Source organism: Apiospora hydei (assembly GCF_038363865.1).
Source record: "Apiospora hydei strain CBS 114990 chromosome Unknown utg000002l_segment0_segment0, whole genome shotgun sequence".
Taxonomy (NCBI): Eukaryota; Fungi; Ascomycota; class Sordariomycetes; order Amphisphaeriales; family Apiosporaceae; genus Apiospora; species Apiospora hydei.
The window spans coordinates 3,538,721-3,556,631 of record NW_027117361.1 but is presented as its reverse complement, the minus strand read 5'-3'; the positions used below and the strand labels follow the sequence as shown (position 1 = coordinate 3,556,631).

Sequence of the window (17,911 nt, the reverse complement as noted above, 5' to 3'; positions counted from 1 at the left end):
CGCGGCGGTCATCACACCTCACTTGCTCACTTACTGGTACAGCGTACAGCAGTCCCGACTCCCGACTCTCCATTGCACGGGGCCAGCCGGCAAGTGCGGGACTTGCGGGAGTGCCAAAATTGAAACTTACGACTTACCCACTAGCTCTTGCCCGCGATGATACACCATTCTCATGCTTCTATTCCCCAATGGAATCACATGCCGGCCCACCCACAGGATGACTAAAGTGAGCGTGGGATGGTGGGATGTACGTACATGGGCATACATATCATATTGCATGAATGACTTCACGTAAAGATTCCTTTGGAAACATATCAAATGTATCCAGCTAGGCCAAGGCCACATCTGTTAATGGATGCCATGATCATCACCTAGTCAGGTATGGATTCCTAGGTACACATGTGTGCAAGAGAGGTATCCAGGGTACCTCGAGCATGCAATCCAAGCCCGCTACTTAAGAGGAGTGCTTGATGGCAAACAATCGCGGTTTTCCTGGCCCTGTGCAGCGCGGAGATTTGGGCAACCTCCTGCGCAAGCAGCATTACATCGTGTCTTCTAGACTTTTTGTAGAAGGCACGAGGTCATGGAGCATGCATTGGAAATTGCATCAACCCATCCCAGACGCCGTGACTCGGGCCTTTTCCGTACACACACGTTGAGAGACTGGCCCTTGAAGGCCAATTGCAACATAAGCGTAGAGTATCATGAACAACTTTTGCTTCAACCACAACGCAAAGTGGCGCTGAACAATGGGCCGAAGGCCAGTGGACAGCTGATAGACTGAGTTTTCCAGGGTCGCATTGAGAAAAAAACATCCCTGCATAATTTTCACCTCGTAGCCTGATGATATCGTCTCTACAAGGGAGGCTTACTTCTCTGCACAAAAATTGCATGATACTGAACCTGCTATGAGAGTACTACTTGATGAAATGTGGGCAATGCCATGGTTTTCCTTCGGCCTCATGGATCAATGATCCGTCGGTAAAGGGGTGGAATATAGCGCCCTCGGAAACATCCCTCTGCTCCGGCTCAAGCCCTTGCGGGCGAACCATTGCGTGAGAGAGCCGATTGTTCTGGGATCTGTCGATAGGAAATTGACATCATGGAAATGAATGATGGCTCCATAAGTTATACGAGTAGCCTGACAATCGACCCTGAGCCGTGCGGACACGACCAGAGGACCGTCAGGACCAGATCCGGAGTTTTGTTTTGTGATGAGAGAGGAAAGAAAAGATCCTGTAAGCAAAAATCGAGAGAAGCACTATTTGAACCACTGGAATCGATCAGAAGTGGGTCCTGTTGATTAAGTAAGATTTTGAGTACCGTGCAGGTGCAGAAGGTTCTTCTGAGGCAGACCAGCCCCATAGTAAACCGATTTGACGTACAAAGAAAGGACCTGGCCAGGCTGCAGCAGTAGACTCTGGTGTCAAACCGCGGTTGGACACGATAACGATTTGCGCAATTGTACTGGCCACCACCATCATCTGCCGGTCTTTTTATCATCGCTTTCTTTCCTACCGATCCGTTGACGATACTCTGACTTCAAGATGGATCCCGCAGAGATCGCCGAATTCAACCGCCTTCGCGCGGAGCAGGGCTTGGCGCCCTTGCCAGTCCCCGGCGCGGCTGGTCCGCAATTCAAGGAAGCTGCCTCTGACGACGAGGAAGAGGAGCCGGCAAGCACTTTGGAGACACGAGAGGCGGCCGCTTACGACAACTTCAAGAAGATCCAGGATGCCGAAGCGGCTAAGAAACGACGCGATGAGAAGGCCGCTGCCATCAAGAAGGCGCGCGATGCGGCGAAACGGACTGAGCAGCTCGAGGGCAAAGGCCTGGGCGAAGCCGACGAGGGCGAAGGCGTCGATGCGAAATCCTGGCTGATGACACAGAAGAAGCGACAGAAGCGGATAGAAAAGGCGCGCAAGCTCGAGGAAGAAATGGCTGCCGCCGAAGCCGCCGCGGCCGCACAAGTTAAATACGAGTCCAAGGATCTAGCAGGCGTCCGAGTTGCACACGAGATATCTGCCTTTGAAGATGGCGACGAGCAGGTCCTGACTCTGAAAGACTCCAATGTCATCGGAGACGATGACGAAGGCGACGAACTAGAGAACATCGACCTCCGCGACCGCGAAAAGCTCTCTGAACGGCTCGACCTGAAGAAGAAGAAAGCGGTTTACGACCCACTCGCTGCTGATGAGGGGGCGAAACCAGCATCCTGGCGCACTACGACGAGGAGATTAATGGCAAAAAGGCGAAGAGATTTACTCTCGACGCTCAGGGTACCAGCTATCAAGCGCAAGTGGCAGAAGGCCAGCCCCAAGACCGCAGGCTGCAACAAATCAACCTAGACATCTTCAAAGACGAACAACCTTCTTCGGATTACTTGGATATCTCCGAAGTTAAGGTAAAAAAGCCGAAGAAGAAGAAGAAGACTACGAGGCAACGTCCCCTCGACGAAGACGACATTTCCCCTTCAGCTCCCGCAGCAGACGATCAGTCGATGGACATCGATTCCGGCGCTGTGTCCTTTGGCAGAAAGCGGAAGGTGGAAGACACATCGTTAGCCGACGACGAGGATCTCCAAGCTACTTTAACCAAGCAAAGGAAAGAAGCTCTGAAGAAACGGAAGCGAGTTCGCCCAGAAGACCTTGCGCGGCAATTGAAGGAAGAGTCCGAAACACCGGGGCCAGAAAACGACGAACACAGCGAGAACCAGGGCGGTCTCGTTATCGACGAGACCTCTGAGTTCATCTCTGGCTTAAAGAAAGAAGACATCGAGGATCGGAAACAACGAAAATCGAAGACACCGAACCCGGAGGCTGCTACGGCTATGGATGACGAGTCCGACGAAGACAAGCCTATGGTAGATAGAGACGAGGTTGAAGCCCGCCAGAGGGAGACGTCTGCGCCCGCAGAAGCCCCCGTCGCTGGTGTTGATGAGGAGAAGACGATCGGCAGTGGCAGTGGCATTGGTGCCGCTTTGCAGTTATTGAGGGAACGTAACCTGATAAAGGACAGCAATTCCTCTGAGATGAACGACAACCTCCGTCACCAACAGCAATTCTTGGCCGAAAAGAAGTTGCGTGAACAGAAAATCGAACATGATGCACGAAGTCAGCGCGAGCGTGACCGTGCCAGCGGCAGGCTGGACCGTATGTCGGCACGCGAGAAGGAAGACTTGGCCCGCCAGCAGAACATCATGCGCGACCAGCAGACGGCTAGGCAGATGGCCGAACTGTACAATAGGGGGTATAAGCCCAATGTGCAGCTGAACTACGTTGACGACCACGGCCGCTCCCTGGACCAGAAGGAAGCGTTCAAACATCTGAGTCACCAATTCCACGGCAAGGGCAGCGGTAAGGGCAAGACGGACAAGTACTTGAAGAAGATTGAGGATGAGAAGCGCCGCGAATCCCAAAGCGTCCTCGATTCCAGCCAGAACGTGGGCATGAGCTCGGCAGCGGCTCAGCAGACGAAGAAGCGAAAGGAGGCGGGTGTACGCTTGCAATAGCTTCACCAGGGGCTTTCCAAAAGGTGCATATCCCTTAATTGTATTCTTATATGAAGTTTCTTACTTAATGCTGACAAGATAATTGTGAAGATCCTGATACCTTTTCGTCATGTGCTTTACGGCGACCGTCCTTCCAAAAGCTCGCTTCCCCTTTTCCCCTGTCCCTTTTCTCCTCTTTGCCAGACGAAGCATGAAGTCATGCTTCTGGTCGCTCTCCTGCCCACTCCCAAATTCCATGCTCAAAATCCAGTGCTAGTCGCTCCTCCACACGTTTGCCTGTGAATGCCAAAAGCTACCATTCCGAAGGTGAAAGTGATTGTATACCTACGTAGTCCGTTTGCTTGGTAAGTGCTTTCGAGAATGTGCCAGACGGAGTGTTCCAATGTGTGACGACGGGTGACTTTGGGTACTGGGGACCCCACTAGACATGCCTCCATTGGCCATGATGCAAGATGAACATGCCACGGCCCCAAATCGATCAGGTCTTGGTGGGTTACGCATGTCGTGCAGGTGGGAAACACATAGCAAGTAGGTATAGAATTAGACAGTGTGTTACAAGCACAGCGCGCCCGGGTTGGGCTCTTGCTCTACTTGACATCAATTATTAGCTTGTTTTTTTCAGGAACTAACCTGCCCGACTGCATAAACGATTGACTACCGGCGCCTAATCTTCCTTGTTTTGTCTCTTCGAGGCACGTGCTTGTTCGTACACATCTCAGTGTCAACATTCGCTCTCTTCCTGTTCTTGCCCATTCTTCAATCGACGAATCCATCCTCAACAAGCCGTTGCACTCTACACTCCGCTTGCCATGGGACGACCAGAGGAAGCCGAGCCTGCGGGTCACGAGGAGGCCCCTCCTCCCCCCCTACACCGAGGCCAAGAGCAACGAGGCCTCGCCGCGTCCCTCGTCTGCGATTTCTGCCGCCGCGCCGCAACTGCAGCCTGGCACGGCCACGACGCCCTACCGCCAGTTCCCGGCGGCCTTCAACCTGTACCACCAAAAGTCCCGGTCCGGGCGGTCCCTCGTCTACACCCTCGGCGAGCACGAGTCGGAGCCCCTCTACACGCTGACCATCCACTCGGGCATCTCTGGCAACCCGAGCCTCGTGCTCCACAACGGGCCCGACCCGGCCGCGCCCGCCCTCGCCTCGGCCGATAAGGAGCCGGGCCAGGAGACTTTCGCTAACAAGATCACCGGCAAGGCCTCCTCATCACCATCCCCGCCCTGCCCAACTTCGGCCGCCCCACTACCGAGGAGCCCCTCGAGCCCCACATGACCATGTCCGGCGCAGGCTACGCCTTCTCCCTCGAGGTCCAGAGGGGCACCCTGGGCGCCATCACCCCCGTTGGCGGCGACGACAACAACGGCGGCGAGGGCAAGGGCGACGATCCAGCATCCAACCAGTGGACCCGCGAGCGGTTCGAGTGGCGCCACTCGCGCGGCAACGAGGTCAAGCAGCTCGACAAGCTCAACAGCGGCTGGAAGCTCGTGCGCATCCACAGCGAGGCCGACGGCGTGGGCGGCACCCGACGGGCCCGCGACGCCGGCGCGTCGAGCGACGGCAAGGAGCTCGTCGCCGTCTTCGCCGAGGTCTCGGGCTGGAGCGCCAGCAAGGTCGTCAAGTTCAAGTTCCTCGGCAGCGGCGCCACGGGCGAGATGGGGCCGCGCTGGGCCCTCATGGCCGTCATGACGGCCCTGCGTATCTGGGACACGCAGAACGGGCTCAGCGAGTCGGCCGCGGCCACAGCGGCCGGCGTGGCCGGCGCGTCAGCTGGGGGCGGTCATTCGCGCTCTGCTTCCAAAGCGAAGACGGCTGCCGGGGGCGACGAATCTCCGACTTACGGTGCGCCGGGGGTGCGGCGGTAGGAGGTTCGGAGAAGTTTACTTAATTGAGAGAGAGAAGGTGGATGGAAGTGGGATGTGAGGGCGTAGCATAGTCGAGCAATCATTATACCCATTCGTTCTTTGACAAGGCAGGCAGACAGCCCAATCTGGTGGCATCACTGGCAGACAAGATGCATGAGTGACACAATCTTGTAGTTTACTGGGAACCTCGAACGCATTTTGTTATGATATGTCTGTTTCTTGAATTTATCTGCTGGTTCTGGTATAGTCATTGACCGGAAGCCCCAGAAAACAAATTCGAGTAACAAGGGTGAAGGGTGAAGGGATCAAACAATGCGATTACAGGCATTATGTTGCATACCAAACACCAGTCTTCTTTCCTTCTGAACATCGCCGTTCAAGTGCCGTAACAATTTGATTGTTACGGCGATATTCCCAGATATAAAAATCCAGCGGATGCTCCTCGAACTGGTCATTGCAACCACCACCCATCAACCCACCCGTTCACAACTAAGTCCACCTATCAACCAAACAAACCACATTCACAAATCATCAGCCAACATGTCTTCCTCAGGTCAAGGTTTCCGCAGCCCCTCCCCTTCCGGCACCAGTGCTCCCCCTCGACCCCGACTGGCGAGCGTCCCACAACGCCTGTCCAGACGGAGAACGAGATGAAGAAGGATGAGGAGAAGGAGAAGCGCCTCGGTGAGATGCTCGATGACCTTCAGGAGAGAGTTGACAGAGACATTAAGAGCGGGCTATTCTTGTAAATTCTGTAAGCTTAGTATCTTCGACCGTGAGAAGATAGCTAAATAGGTAGGCAGGGGCTGCTGGAGGGTGTGATGAAGTAAAGAGAAAAACCGTTGGAATGGTATGTATAGTGTAGAAGAATATATTTCGTTATGAACACAGAGAGCCAAACATTGCCATTTCGGCAACCTCCCTCCCTATTTTGAGAACAATATTTATTTGACGTACATCCGAACCCCTAAAACGCCAGACACCATGTAAGCCGCGGTTTTCCCTGCAGCCACCCAATAAAGTAAGCTGTAAGGGTTGTATAATCCCCTCGCAACAACGAAAAAAGCTGCTGTTGTTCGCGCAATACAAGGCTTTTGTCCCCTAGAACATTGACAATTCGGATTTGCTAGCTAGCCAGCGACGTAGCTAGCCAGCCCCTTCTTTCTTTGTTAGACTGCATTGTTCCATACCGTGACGTGCTAACATCACTTCCTGACCGTCGCATAGCTAGATTTTTGTTAGGCAGTCAGATTGAACACCCCTGTCCGTACCAGCGCTTCATATTGGTCGTTCAACCGTTACACGGAACAACCGAAGCCCTGCGCCCCAAAAAAGCCATCAGAACCTAGGTGCTTTTGATGGCCCCCGGGCAGTGGGCGGGCGAATCTTGTTCCGCAGCGCGTCGTCCCTGGCCATGTTGTCGTGCATGAGTATGTTCTCGGCGAGGGGCTCCGACGACATGACAGTTGTCGCGGCGCGCTCCCGCGCGTTGATCCAGTACGTGACCAAGACGATGAAGGCGAACAAGGCGACCCAGACCATGACCAGCCGGGCGGACCGGCGCGGTCGTGGTCCGTAGGGAGAAATCCTTCCGATTCTCAGCATTTTTTTGTTGCCTTCGTCCTTTCTTTTCTCCTTCTTTTTCAATATAGTTGGTCTTGTTATTGGTTTCGATTCGACTTGACTGTTTGGGGAGCGTCTCTGCGCGTGGGGCTTATGCGGGGGCAGATTGCGCGGAGAGGTATAAGTGTGAGAGTGAAGCGCTAGATAAGTAGGCTTGCTGGTTGAGCAGGTACATGAACATATATACTTGAGGGGATATTTTGGGATTGTATTGGAACAGGTTCACCGAATGCTTCAATTCTAAAGACTGGTGGGCGTTGAGAGCTTGAGCTCTACTTAAAGCCAATAATTACCTTAAATAGCGGGTCCCAACTGGACCCCAGAATTCGCTTTCTCGCTCTCAACCTCTCACCCTCCGACGTCATTGGGTCTCTGTTCACGAGCGTAACGGAACGATGGGATCATTGTTCACAGTAGGGGTTCTTAGAGGTGCAAAAATTCCTTATTTGACATGTCCAAAGTAACGACATATAAAACACAGTGGTTGGGGCTCTTGAGAGATTCACTCAGACAGCAGCATCTGCGCCTTGTATCTTCAACCCCCGCCCTGAGTCTTCTCCGTTTACTGGAGCTTTCAACATGCCTGGGAATACCAACGGCCAGGAGTGGTTTCGAATTTGCATGAATCACGAGAATTTCGAGCAGCCATCAAGAAACAATTGCCTTGCGTGAGGAATCTGATCAGGCCAAATATTTTTTGGGCAAACCCCCACGTTTGCTACAAGGTTGGACCGAGGCCTGATGCCGATCAAGTCGAGGGGGTCGTCTGATACCTCCCTATTTGGCCCCAAGGACATCTGAGGGACGAGCCCATATGAAGTCTCCGTGCCAACCTACCACCTGAGTGGTTCATCACATTCGGGGTTGTCTGACGACCACATTGAGGTGAAGCAGGGGTATGATGCAATGCTTCCTATACTATTAGGCTGTTAACACCAACACCCAACTTACCATCACAAAAACACTGCATGTGCTGAAATATCATTATTATAGAGCCTGTCACTTGTCAGCTCACATACGTGTTACCTACACAGTATACTAAGCAATATGAAGCTGGGAAAGTCAGTCTTGATTAATTCAGCAACACATCTTCGCAATACAAATATACTTTTCCACGCTCTGCGCTCTTGTTCAACGTTGTACCGCCAGTCGATGACGAAACTGTGAGTCAGCCTTTCTACCTCAAACAGTACCGTCTTCCACTACCTAGAGTCCGGGAGGAGGGGGGATCTAATTCAACAGGGTCAGTTAGGTCCACTGTATGCTATACGCAGTCTGTAGACCAGTTCACACTTACACCAACGCCGGGCGGCGAGCCTGAAGGAGGCGGGGGTGGAGGTGGTGCCTCACTAGGCGGCGGCGGAGGGGCCTCAGCAGGCGCACCCGGAGGAGGAGCAGGCGATCCTTGCTGTTGAGCCTGGGCTGCTGCATAGTATTGCTGATAGTACTGCATGTAACTGTTTCATCCGTCAGCTCGACATTGATCCAGGACGTGTAGAGTGGTCGTTTTGGACTTACGCTGCGTAACCCCCATATGCGGCATACGGGTCCTGTCCACCGTAGTACTGCGCGTATTGCTGCGCATATGCATCTGTTGCGTTAGACGGGGTAGCTGCAGGGGCAGGGGAGGCAGAGTTGCCGCCGCCGCCGCCGCCGCCCCCGCCACCACGGCCAGGCGAGTCTCTGTAATTGTTATAGCCACCGTAAGAATCGTTACCGTTTCCGGATCTTCCGTGGTTGTTGTAGCCACCGTGGCCGCCATGGCCGCCGTGACCACCATGTCCGCCATGACCACCGTGTCCACCATAGTGCTGTCGTGGCGGACGGGTCTTGAAGTCTTCGTACTGTTCCTTGACGTTCTCCAGCAAGTCCTCGCAAAGCTCCTTGGCTTTCTCGACCATCTTAGGATCAGGGCCACTAGGATAACATTAGTACATGGTTCAGGAGACTGCCAGATCTGCTGGATCATAGCGATCAACTCACGTAACATGAAGGTACATATCCTCGTCACTTTCTCGGTTAGTCGCAGCCTCAAGGTAGCCTGAGCCACGCCCCTTGATTTGAACTCTGCAACCCGTCTCCTGCTGTATATGCTTGACATACGAACCGCCAGATCCAACCACCTGTGCGCGTAGGTTGAAGCCCGGGATGGGTTCGAGGTTGATAGGGATCTTGGCCTCGGGCCACTTGCGGCGACCAAATTCATCGCGCTCAACCTGCTCTTGGTCTCGGCGGCGGAATCGCCGTTCGTCCACAAGGTTCGGCAGCTCCTGCTTCATCATTTCTTCGATCTTAGCAATGGCCTCGTCCAAGCCGGCTTTCGATGTACTCGTGACATGAAGGTAGAGCGGAGGGTTCTAACAAAACATTAGCCATCCATAGTAGTCATTCTGATTTGCGAATACTTACAGCGGCTGTGGCCATGCTCTTGTCCGGATAGTAGTTTCCGCGGGTAGTGACATCTTTCACAAAGTCAATCTGAGTTCTGTACACAATTCAAGCAAGGAAGTTTGGGTAGTTCGTACCAGCTCCGGTCTCGTCTTTAATCTAAATCAAGCAGGTGAGGTCAGCAGGTGCCACAGAGGGGAGTGGTGGGCGAGCTAGCATGCTTCTATGTGAGCAATCTTGTCCGCACCCGGCCACGATAAAGAGGGGAGGTATGCGATCAGCTGTCCTTGGGGAGGATGCCGACACGAGAGAAGGTCCTGAAGAGATCAGTTTGAAATAATCAAGGGTATTTACCATTTTCTGTGTTGAGCCTTTCGTCAAAAGGTAACGGTTGCGCAGGTCGTTGACCTCGATGTCCTTGATGTAGTCGCCGTCGGCAACATAAATCTCTCCGTTGATGTTGGCAGGTGTCGACTTCGGGCCAGGCGACTCGGACGAGGTCGACTTGATCGGTGGCACATCGACATGCTGAATACCTTTCTTCGCTTGAATCGATGCGTTGATTTTAGCAGCGGCAGCAGCTGGCGACAACAAAGATTAGCGAAAGCCCAAACATGCGACAGCCGGGCGGCAACAATGGAAAACCAACCTGCAGCAGCGGCAGCATCTACAGCAGAGCTGCGCTTCGTTTCGGCACCATCGCCCTCAGGGCCCCGGCTGAGGGGACTGCGATCGCGACCGGGACCAGAGTCGGCCTTTCTCGCAGGAGGAGAGCGCGAACGCCGGTCAAAACGAGAGCGCCGAGGTTCAGGCTCTGTCTGGTCGAAACGCGAGCGCTTCACGCGCCGCTCGGAGTCGTCCATAGTCGAATTTTTGTATGGAGATATAATGTTTGGTGTATGATGGTAAGATGTTGAGGAAGGTGCACTCGCGCAACGTGGTAACTAAGCGGCGTTGATGTCTTGGTGTGGAAAGGGAAAATTTCCGACGTGCTAAGACGGGATATGCGATACCACTGAAGCTATCGACGAGAAGGCTGCGCTGCTTGCCTTTGTTAAAAAGGTTACTGCGCTGGACTTAAGCAGGCTGGTTAGCTACGAAAGCCCCCACTTTATGCTCACATTGCTGGCCAATCAATGGCTGGCCTGTTACTCCAAGAATGTGGGATAACACCCGGCTGCTGGTAGGTACAGGTATGCTTACTTTATGTACCTAGTTTTTCGATATACGTCGAGTTGACGTCGAATGGGCTATCCTGACCGGACCATGGTATTAGTCGATAGAAAATGAGGTCAAAGGTAGCCACGATGGAATACCGTAGCAGAATGTCTCCTCAGCATTGGTCTCGGTCACGTATAATTTGAACGATTGATACCTCTTTCTGCCATTGGAATCACGCCGTGTTTGCTCAACTGTCCCAGTGACCGGTACAACGTGAGTCCGGATTTGTATTAGACTCGAGCTTGTTGGTTCCGGTATCGCAAGCGCTGGAGAGGCCGTGGATGGATAATAGCTCCCGCCAAACGAAATTTTGGTCTTGAGTCAACACCTCAAGCTACGCCATTATTCTTATTGCACCTCCGAGGATAGCCCAATTCTGATCAGAAGGCTGAAGTCTTCACTAACGGTCAGAAAAAATGGCATCCCGCACGCTTTTCCAGGCCACTTCCAAGGCCGTTGCGAAGGCCACTGCCGCCACCACCACCATCTCCACGCGACGATGGGGCAGCAGCTCAACCTCGGCCATTGCCTACAAGGCCATGCGTCGCCGCTCGGCTCCCTCCCTAGCAATGACCAACCCTCGGCCTGGTCGGCGCAGGCCGCGGTTTCCAACATCCTCTACGAGACCCCCAACCCGTCGACAACGCCTCCCAAGCGCCATGTCCTGAACTGCCTGGTTCTCAACGAGCCCGGTGTGCTGTCGCGAGTCTCCGGTATCCTCGCCGCCCGCGGCTTCAACATCGACTCGCTGGTCGTTTGCAACACCGAGGTTACCGACCTGTCTCGCATGACCATCGTCCTTACCGGTCAGGACGGCATTGTCGAGCAGGCCCGCCGCCAATTGGAGGATCTGGTGCCTGTCTGGGCCGTGCTGGACTACACCAATGCTGCCCTCGTGCAGCGAGAGCTTCTGTTGGCTAAGATCAACATCTTGGGACCCGAGTACTTCGAGGAGCTTCTTGCGCACCACCGGGAGATCACGCAAGACGAGTCGCCCACCGGCCAAGATGCCAAACACGGCCACGAGCGTACTCTGGGCGATGTTTCCAACGACTACCACCCAAGCAAGTTGGCTGTTAGTCAAGCGCTGCGCCATAAGCATGAGCACCTGAAGTCTATCACCTATTTCACCCATCAATTCAAGGGCAAGGTTCTCGATATCAGCACAAACAGTTGCATCGTGGAGCTGTAAGTGGCATGCTACACATATTACTGGCCCAGAAACTGACAAACTCCAGGTCTGCCAAACCCGACCGAATCGACTCCTTCCTGAAGCTTATCGCACCATTTGGTATTCTGGAGTCAACGCGAACTGGCCTAATGGCACTGCCTCGATCCCCTCTCCATGGTCCTGATGAGGACGGTCTCGTTATGGACGCCGATGAGGTTGTTGATGCTAGCCAGCTGCCCCCTGGTTAGTCAGGTTGTGGAATCCCACATGTATTCGATTATGGCGTTATTGGCCGGTTCAAAACCAAAGAAAGGGGAACATCACTTGTGACATGACTATTAGATTATCATGGACTAATCGCATTGTTTTCCATCATACGAAAATGAAAATTCTTCGCATCACCCTTTTAGACATCTCAATGCTGCTCCTCGTGGAAAACTCCTTGAAGACTTCGTTCTTCGAATTCTGGGAAGATAGTGGTCATTGGTAGGTAGGTTACTACAGAGTATAACCGACTGTACATATAATGAAACGGGATAGCTGATGGCGAGGGCTAGCCGGTTGTGGTAGATTTGGCTCGAGGTATGTAGGATAGCTGGTTATGGAGCATCCGAGAGCCGTTGGGATAATCGGCTGACGAACAAGCGACTGGCTAATAGTTACACCACTTCACCTAGATTATTGGCGATGCCATTTATGGAAATTGCACCCCAGAGCTTTCCGAATAGAAGCTTTCGGGGACCAAAGTTGCAGGGTGCGATTTACTATATTTTGTGCCTTGCGCTAGACGTGACTGCAGTCGAATCACCCCTGCAAGGGCCAACTACCGCTTATAATATCCGACCCTTGTTCACGACGAAGGCTTCAAGCGCCGCAACAGCCGCCCACAGACGGTTCTCGCCTTCTGGAAAGACTAGCGAGCGGGGTCCGTAGAAGACAGCATCATCAACCTCCTCCTTGTGCCTAGGCAAGCAGTGCATGAATTTCCAGTCCTCCTTAGCTCCTCCCTTGGCGGCCAAGTCGTCCGTGACCTGGAAACCTTTGAAAGCTTGAAGACGCTTCTTCGTTTCTTCTTCCTGGCCCATGGAAACCCAGGTATCCGTCACAAGTATGTCGGCATCCTTGATGGCTTCCGCCGGCTTGGTGTGGAGGTCCAGCTGACCAGGGCGGTCAACGCCTTCTGCCTGTGAGCGGATGAACTTTTCCATGTCTTGGGGAATACCGTAGCCGGTGGGTGAGGCCACGGCGATTTGGACACCTAGCTTCATGGAGGCAATGGCCAGATCGAAGAGAACGTTGTTAGAATCTCCAACCCATGCGATCTTCAGACCAGACCGGACGAGATCGGTGCTGCCTGGAGATGGCGGGAACGCCTCGTGGATGGTAAGGAAATCAGCGATCGTCTGCAGCGGGTGGAAATCATTCGACAGGGCATTTATGACAGGGACGGTTGAGCCCTCTGTCAGGCCAGTGACATCTGAGTGAGGTCCCACTCTGGCAACCATGCAAGAAGTCATGGAGGAAATGATCTTGGAGGTGTCGTACAGAGACTCGTTTACCTATAGTTGTTTAGTACTTGGTGTAGCGCTGAGAGGTAGGATTGTACTCACTCCGAGCTGGATGTCGTCCTTTCCCAGGAACATGGGGTGGCCACCCATGATTGCCACGGCAGCTTCCGTGGAGACTCTAGTCCTGGTGCTTCGTTTGCTGAACATCATAGCCACAGTCTTGCCCAGAAGGCCACTGCTCAATACCTGGGGAGCATTGCCTGACTTGACGGCCTTCTTGTGGGAAGCCGCATTTCGAACCAGCTGTGTGAACTCTTCCTTGCTCAGGTCACCTATGGTCATGAGATGACGGGTCCTGGGGCTGGGCGTGGTATGGAAGCCCCTGGCGTCCGTCCTGAGCAGGCTAATCACTCTTGGCCGTGACATCATTTTGCCAAGCAAGTGAAAGCTCCTTCGGAATGTGTCGCCTTCCAGATGATATTCTGGAAAAGAGTGCTATTATAAGTCACACGCCTCGCTCACGCCGTGTAAGTGAGGTCAGAGGGAAGCTGTGAGGCTCAATTGGATGAGTAACCAGGCAGGACCGAAAGGCACGCACTCCGACTCCGATCCAGTATGAAGATCAAATCTGGAGACGAATACCGCACGATTGGTTCAGTAGCCGTGCTGTCTATGTTTTAGTTCGAATGGTAGGCCGAAATGTGCACTTGGAGTCGGGTTGAGTCACTTCATATTATGCAGGAAACAAGAGACTTGGAGGTAAATTGAGTTTCCTGCAGCTGGCTGCTCTCCGTGACCGGCGATCCCAGCTGGTTGCCGGAAAAAAGCATCCTGGACCCCCGGCAGGCCGCAGGGCTAGTCCGGTATGGTAAGTAGCTTGACGAGGTGTGGTCTGCCTGGTGTTGGCGAAATGACCATCCGAACTTGTACACACAGTCCCAACCATTTCTCGCGGTTTGAACTCTGTCAATCCCTCCATGACAACGACAGGAAATACGAGGGGCGGAGGTATTCCTTGCATCAAATCAGCCAAATACCTAACCTTCCCGAAGAAAAGTCTGTCGTTCAACAGAAGAGTCTTGCACCATCAATCAATTGATTGACTTGATGGGAATTGAGTGTGATCGCCACTGCGAATCGTATGCACATGTTGGGCTGGTTCCCCAGATAACACTATTCCCCTTCAGGGTCTAGCCGGAGCCTTAGATTACCGCTGTTTGAATCGTACCTGCCGCTCCCAGCCTGGCCAGGGTCTGTTTCTGTCTCAGCTGACAGGAACAGTGATGAACCTAGGCTGGTTGGCTGGCCCGGGTGATGACGAGTTCTGCCTGTCGCTACTTTTAGCCAGAGAACCGCATTGCCAGCCCAACCTTGTTTCCTTTCGTTTCCCATCATTCTTCATCCATCGCGTGCCTATCCTGCTCTGCTCCTCTGCTGTCACTGGCTGATGGAACATCTCGCTCCCTGGCCCTACTAGGATGCAAACAGTGCTATAAATCATTGTCTTTTACATGGTACCACAATCGTACTCGCCTTATTGTGTCTGCGCAACCACCCGCACGGTGACCCCGCGACGACGCATCACGCTTCCAGTTCCGACACACCATGGCTAGCGGCGAAACATCACCGCTGCTATCTACAGCAGCTGCTGCCAAGGGCAAGTCGCCAGGCAACACCTCCGGAGAGACAACTCCCTTGCTCTCCAGTACATCCGATACGCCGCGATACGATGGAGACAACGACGAGCCTGAAAACGAAGTCGCCTCCATACGGTCGCATTTGAGCGATGGTTCCCACAGAAAGACCTCGACACGAAGATGGCCCTCGTTCATTGCTATGGCCGTCCTAGGCCTCTCGGTCATCGCCATTATCGCTTTAGCTTACATCGTACCGGATGCGGTGCAAGAATACGCCAAGCAAGCCGCTGTTGTTGAACCCACCAGCCTCTCGCTCGAATCTATCACAGCAGATGGCTTAAGAGCAAGAATACAGGCTACTTTCCGTTTAGATGGGGCAAGAGTCGCAAACGGCCATGTACGAAGGGTGGGAAAGGCGGCAACATGGGTTGCCAGTCAGATTGGGACTGAGGAAACTACCATCGTCGTGACGCTCCCGGACTACAAGGACCTGTTGCTAGGAACAGCTACTCTCCCTCCGTTGGTCATTCATCTTAAGGACGGCGAAGTGACGGATTTCGATTTCGTCACCGACATTGTCCCGGGCAACGTGGATGGTATTCGATCCATCGCCAATGAGTGGCTGGAAGGGAGGCTGGGTAGTGTGCGTCTTGAGGGAAAGGCAGACCTCGCTCTCAAGTCTGGCCTTTTGCCTCTAGGGACGCACAGTGTCGCGGAATCTTTGGTCTTTGAAGGTCAATCCCTCTACCGTTCCTTTTCATCCTTTTACCTGGGGCAGAAAGTCTTCTTCTAGGATATCGAAGGAAATGTATTTGCACGTATTTCAAGAGCACCGACTAATTGAATTACAGCCAAGAAAATACCCGCGATGCCTCAATACAATATCACCCGTCTCAATGTAAAAGATGTGCCAGGCCCAGGAGACAAGCAGTCTATGTTGGCCGAGGTAACCATAGTCGCCCGTAACGATTACCCGCTCAGACTCGATGTGCCCGAGCTCGCTTTCGAGATTCTGGTTCCCGGTTGCGACTCGGATGATCTTATCGTCGTTGCGGATGCAGTGACCAGCGAGATGGCCGTAAAGCCTCGCTCCAATGTTCAAGCTGACGTTCACGGAATCATCCGTGAACTACCGGATTCGTTGACACGCGACTGCCCCGACTCAAAGTCATCACCCCTAGACCTGATACTCAAGCAGTACATGCAAGGAGAACCTGCCACCCTTTACGTGCGCGGTAGCAGCAGACCTGACGGCAGCACGCCTCGGTGGATTGCTGATATATTATCCAGTATCACCGTTCCTGTGGCCTTCCCGGGTAAAAGCCTCGACGGGCTGATCAGGAACTTCACAATGTCGGACGTACATTTCACAATGCCCGACCCTTTCGCCGACCCGGATGATCCTGCTTCAAACCCCACGGTTTCCGGCAACATCCTGGTCACTGCAGGTCTTCCATCGGAAATGAACTTCGGCATCAACGTCACCAAGGTCCGAGCGAATGCCACCGTTTACTACAAATCTCAAGAGCTTGGCGTGCTCGACCTGAAGAAATGGCAGGACGCGAATTCCACTCGAGTTGAGGAAACTAAGCACCACGAAGCTTCCTTGGTGATCGGCTCCCGCATCAATGAGACGCCACTTGAAATCACAAACGGCTCGGTCTTTGGCGACGTAGTCCAACAGCTTCTTTTTGGTCGGAAGGATGTTCAGTTAGCTATCAAGGCCGCGGTAGACGTGAAAGTCGAAACGTCGTTGGGTCAATTGGTTCTCAAGGAGGTGCCAGCTGAGGGCATGATACCAGTAAAACGTCCGTCTTCATCATTTTAAGCCTGTTAGTCGCTCTTTTGGGGTGGTATGTCTATCAGGACAAGCCAGATTTCCCTCGCATCGCCTCGCGATACTAATGAAGCTAACTGTCTTTCAGCACTATCGGATGGGAACGATTGGATGGGCGACCTTGCCCCAAAAATTCGCTCATTGAGAATTCTGGACACCACTTCTACATCGATTACCCTTCAGGCACTGGTGAACGTGACCAATCCCACGCCCTATACAGCAACTGTGCCCTATGCCAACATCCACGTCTTACACAACGATACAGTCCTTGCAGACGCAACTGTTGAGAATGTGGAGATTGTGAAAGGAAACAACACCGATCTCTTAGTTACAGCAACATGGAATCCCTCGAGAAGTGGAAAAAGCGGTCACCAGATTGGTCGAGATCTGATTTCTCAATACCTTTCTGGATTCAACACGAGCATCACCGTCAAAGCACATCGCGATAGCATTCCCGGCCAACGAACCATTTGCGAAGGTCTCTCGAGATTCAACCTGACTTTGGCAGCTCCAAAACTTGAACTGCCTGGGCGGACTCCGGAGGAGAGGTCCCATTTCATTCGAGATGCCACTTTCCATTTCTTCTCTTCGACGGCTACTTTCACCTTGGCCTCGCCGTTGGAATTCAACACCATGTACGTTGATTTCGTCAATGCCACCGCCTTCTACAACCACACGGAGAAAATAGGTCGCATTGTACGTGAGCTGCCATTCGAAGCACCGCCTGGCCAATCAACCACGCCCAGGCTGCCAGTACAGTGGTCAGTCGGGTCAGTCGGCTACGACGCGGTCCGGAAGGCATTGGGCGGTCAACTGAAACTAGATGCACGCGCCAACGTCGACGTTCGTTTGGGGAACTGGAAGGAGTCTCTTTGGTATACCGGAAGGGGGATAGGCGCACGTGTACAGTTTTAGTAGCAGATTGTCCACATCATTGGGTTTGGCGTTCACATGCACAGGATTAGAGGTTCGTTTCTGGGATTATAGCGTTGTTTTCATTGGAGTATAGACAGGATAGGATACATACCCACCCAGAATCAGATACAAAGGGTAACAAATATATCGATTAAAGCAACTGCATAGTTGGAGATCAGCATTAGCTGCCGTTTCCCGTTGAGCTAGGCAAAGCCATTCGTTGCCCCTGTCA

At 53.1% G+C, this 17,911-nt stretch overlaps 7 protein-coding genes across 7 annotated transcripts; 4 read left to right on the top strand and 3 right to left on the bottom strand.

Annotated features, from left to right (window-relative positions):
* Positions 1–1,547: 1,547 nt before the first annotated feature.
* PG997_001123 (SART-1 family protein) lies at positions 1,548–3,511 on the top strand (the record flags this gene model as incomplete). The annotated part of the gene is made up of 2 exons (XM_066805438.1): positions 1,548–2,171; positions 2,252–3,511. 2 exons carry the CDS (start codon positions 1,548–1,550, stop codon positions 3,509–3,511), a joined length of 1,884 nt encoding a protein of 627 aa, XP_066675211.1.
* An 809-nt stretch (positions 3,512–4,320) lies between these two features.
* PG997_001122 (uncharacterized protein) lies at positions 4,321–5,379 on the top strand (the record flags this gene model as incomplete). Its single annotated transcript, XM_066805437.1, has 2 exons — positions 4,321–4,537; positions 4,703–5,379. The coding sequence occupies 2 exons, from the start codon at positions 4,321–4,323 to the stop codon at positions 5,377–5,379; spliced, it is 894 nt and encodes a 297-aa protein (XP_066675210.1).
* Positions 5,380–6,717: 1,338 nt separating this feature from the next.
* On the bottom strand, positions 6,718–6,984 carry PG997_001121 (uncharacterized protein; the record flags this gene model as incomplete). Its single annotated transcript, XM_066805436.1, has 1 exon — positions 6,718–6,984. One exon carries the CDS (start codon positions 6,982–6,984, stop codon positions 6,718–6,720), a length of 267 nt encoding a protein of 88 aa, XP_066675209.1.
* Positions 6,985–8,208: 1,224 nt separating this feature from the next.
* On the bottom strand, positions 8,209–10,253 carry PG997_001120 (uncharacterized protein; the record flags this gene model as incomplete). The annotated part of the gene is made up of 7 exons (XM_066805435.1): positions 8,209–8,232; positions 8,300–8,459; positions 8,521–8,919; positions 8,986–9,359; positions 9,412–9,487; positions 9,638–9,971; positions 10,040–10,253. 7 exons carry the CDS (start codon positions 10,251–10,253, stop codon positions 8,209–8,211), a joined length of 1,581 nt encoding a protein of 526 aa, XP_066675208.1.
* Positions 10,254–11,110: 857 nt separating this feature from the next.
* PG997_001119 (small regulatory subunit of acetolactate synthase) lies at positions 11,111–12,030 on the top strand (the record flags this gene model as incomplete). The annotated part of the gene is made up of 2 exons (XM_066805434.1): positions 11,111–11,799; positions 11,850–12,030. The coding sequence occupies 2 exons, from the start codon at positions 11,111–11,113 to the stop codon at positions 12,028–12,030; spliced, it is 870 nt and encodes a 289-aa protein (XP_066675207.1).
* Positions 12,031–12,612: 582 nt separating this feature from the next.
* Positions 12,613–13,719, bottom strand: PG997_001118 (uncharacterized protein; the record flags this gene model as incomplete). Its single annotated transcript, XM_066805433.1, has 2 exons — positions 12,613–13,341; positions 13,393–13,719. The coding sequence occupies 2 exons, from the start codon at positions 13,717–13,719 to the stop codon at positions 12,613–12,615; spliced, it is 1,056 nt and encodes a 351-aa protein (XP_066675206.1).
* A 1,176-nt stretch (positions 13,720–14,895) lies between these two features.
* On the top strand, positions 14,896–16,755 carry PG997_001117 (uncharacterized protein; the record flags this gene model as incomplete). The annotated part of the gene is made up of 2 exons (XM_066805432.1): positions 14,896–15,661; positions 15,779–16,755. The coding sequence occupies 2 exons, from the start codon at positions 14,896–14,898 to the stop codon at positions 16,753–16,755; spliced, it is 1,743 nt and encodes a 580-aa protein (XP_066675205.1).
* Between the last annotated feature and the right edge of the window lie 1,156 nt (positions 16,756–17,911).